We start from the raw sequence: 3,130 nt of genomic DNA, 5'->3' as shown, positions 1-3,130 counted from the left end.
ATTTTTCTATGAGGAGAAGAGAGGGCAAATTTAGTAAAGGAGGAAGGAGGAGGCTTATTCTAATGTCAGTTATAATCTCAGTCACAACATTAGTCACACAAGCAGTCACAACAGCAACTGTAAACTCTAGAACTGCTCCTATGCCATTGTTTGTATCTCTGGGTAGGATTGTGTAATGGTCCAGTTTTTCTAAGAATTCTTAAGAGGGCGATAAATTCAGAAACCATCAATTTTGTGCGGTAGCATTTGTAGTTGAATCCCTGAGAAAATTTAACTAACCTGATGCAGCTTACTGCTATTTATTTCAGACAGTCTTGCTCATTTATGTTGAAAAGAGTACTTTCTCAAGCCTATGTGGTCGCAAGCTACTATCAAGCATTGGTATCGGAAAAGCACTACTGACTACTCTGCAGAAGTCCTGATTCAAAGCCGTCTTAAGTGGATATTCACCAACAACTTTCATAAGCCCAAATAACCTTGAGTAATTAGTAGCAATTAATTCCCGTGCACCATTCTTTCTTGCCTTTTGCGGACCATTATCATCTTTTTGCTGCTTTTCAGCCTTCTTCTGAGCTCGGACAATGGCTCGTCTTGTGCGAGGTCGCATTTCCCTTACTTTCCTAGGCGGCATCACATACGGTTCAAGGGGCCGATCACCAAAGGGGTGCTCACTTCCAGGAAATATCCTCAGCTTTTGATCTCTATCCTACGATATGAAGCAGCATTCCAAAAATATTTCGATGAAAAATTTTCTATGTTAGAACATAATAGTTTCAAAGATACATGATAGACACAAAGATGGTACAGCAGTGAAACTCACATCACGTAGTTTGTTCTTTGGGAGCATGCGTAGCACAGCTTTGCGGATTACTTCCGTAGGATCTTTGACCATCTGATCTTTCAAAGTCCTCTCCTTCAGATGTCCAACATACCTACACGCCATATATATGCTTCAACTTCAAGACCAAAGTTCCTTTATTCATTGGTATAACTCTATTTGAACACTAGTTTGTCAATTTCAGAGTTCTTAAAGGTTTACAACTAAATATAAAAACCTTCAAAATTGAAACTAGTACTGACAAGTGACACCACAACTAAATGACTTACATCCATTAAACCGCTACAATAACATCACTATGTAATTTTAGTAATAAGTACTTGCCCAGTATGCCAATGATAAACTTTATCAGTCAGTTTTCTCCCTGTGACGCAAATATCCTTTGCATTCAGCACGATGCAAATATCTCCATCATCTCGATTTGGAGCATATGTTGGTTTATCCTTGCCTTGAATCACGGTAGATATTTGAGATGCTAGCCTTCCAAGAACCTAAAACTGGGAGTTCATCAAATTTATGATTCACTTTAAGAAGTGATATGCAGACGATTAAACATTGTGACTATACCCAGGTTCAGATACAATTTAAATGTATTGTTAAGCCAGTTGCTTCAGCATCCTCTTTGTAGGGATCTTATTTCATAAAAATATACTGCATCACCATGAATTTCTCTTTTGCAAAGGTATCAGATATTAGAGCATCAATATGTCATGTAAATGTAGAAATCAAGAATGCAGAAAGGTCTTCTATTTTATAATAGCTAGATACTACCAGAAATGCTATAATAGTGACAAACAAGTACCTGGCTTTTCGCATCGAATACTCTCCATCTAAGACCATCAAGTTTAACACGTCTGAGGCCGGCAACAGCTTTCTGTGAAACAAAATAAAAATTGAAATAGGAGACTACCCAAGTTGTCCATTCACACACCACAAAGCTTAGACTTCATTAACTTTGCAACTCAGTGTGATGTGAAGTCTCAGGCTATAAATCAAAAGGGGAAATCCAACAAGAAGCAAACCACATCTCTTGGTATATCTCACAAACAGCCAGCACACTTTCATTGATGTACCAATTTTATAGTTTGTATTTCTTTGAAATCTATAGTGGATGATTCTGTGGGCATGGGTTCGGACTAGACAAATAAATCAACCATTTAAACTATGACAGTAATATTAGTCAAGATATTAGCCAGACAACACCACCTTTATGTTACCGTTAAAAGACCTAGCTGCCTGGCTTGCCATTTCTGTCTTCTTCTCCCAACTATGCCTTCACGGACTTTTAACTTCCACACAAGCAAATAATGCGGCTGTGAAGACCAAATCAAAGGTTTAGCGAAGAAACATTACAACCAAGAAGATCTAGCAAAGTAATAGATAAATAAATGCAAAACAAAAAAAGTACTAATATTATACAAGTATTAACAAAATATCAACATGCTAAAGTTTGTCATACCAGAGAAAGAGTCGACTGTTATTTTATGAAATTAAACCAGATTCTGTATCAGCCTCAAATTATAACTTTATATATAACACAGATACTTGAGTAGCTTGCATGTACTCACAAATGTAATGCAACTTTCTGGATATAACACAGAAAATTCAGCTTCAAATACAATAAAGCAATAGGTAATTCTGAACTAAGTAATACAACCACGACAATAGATTAACTTCTGTGACATTAGACTGCCGTCATAGGGCAACTAAGGAGATTTTACTATACTCAATAACATAAAGATTCATTCCATAGAAATAGATAATACGCATAAATTATGTTTATACAAAGAGTACATAGATTACAAATCTACCAAGTCTCTTCATCGGTTCTGTACTCTGGCCAAAAGGACCAACGCTTTTAACTTCAGTGTATCGTGCACCATAAAACTTAACTCAGCTTTACAGTTCTTCCCAATATACCAGTCCCACTAAATACTACGTCTGCAACTGAACCCCAGAATACTCGAATTTAAAGTTGTTCTCCTTGCTTCTGTTTCGGAAATTTGAACCACCCCTCTCACTATAATTTTAATTCACGATTTCTTCTCATGAACTGCCAGTTTACACTCCTCAATATTAGGAAGCCATAATACTAAAAGATAGTGTGTTACACTGTTACCTTAGAACATCGATCAAGACAAGATATTTCTAACATGTTTCTCAAGTTGTATCCTTATACGAGTGGAATCAAACTTACGCATTAACTCTCAGAAATCAAACTTAGATTACTTGAACACTCAAAATGTCGGTCCCAACTATACAGATACGAGTGGAAATTACTCTAAAAGGTCA

General features: G+C 36.5%; 1 protein-coding gene across 1 annotated transcript; it reads right to left on the bottom strand.

The window, feature by feature from the left end:
- Positions 1-322: 322 nt before the first annotated feature.
- LOC126792167 (uncharacterized) lies at positions 323-2,154 on the bottom strand. The gene is made up of 5 exons (XM_050518646.1): positions 2,045-2,154; positions 1,641-1,712; positions 1,163-1,329; positions 821-932; positions 323-706 (listed from the first exon to the last, which is right to left on the bottom strand). Exons 1-5 carry the CDS (start codon positions 2,084-2,086, stop codon positions 323-325), a joined length of 777 nt encoding a protein of 258 aa, XP_050374603.1. The 5' UTR covers positions 2,087-2,154.
- Positions 2,155-3,130: the final 976 nt, after the last annotated feature.

Source organism: Argentina anserina, chromosome 4 (genome assembly GCF_933775445.1).
Source record: "Argentina anserina chromosome 4, drPotAnse1.1, whole genome shotgun sequence".
Classification (NCBI taxonomy): Eukaryota; Viridiplantae; Streptophyta; class Magnoliopsida; order Rosales; family Rosaceae; genus Argentina; species Argentina anserina.
This window is presented reverse-complemented; position numbering and strand designations above follow the sequence as displayed.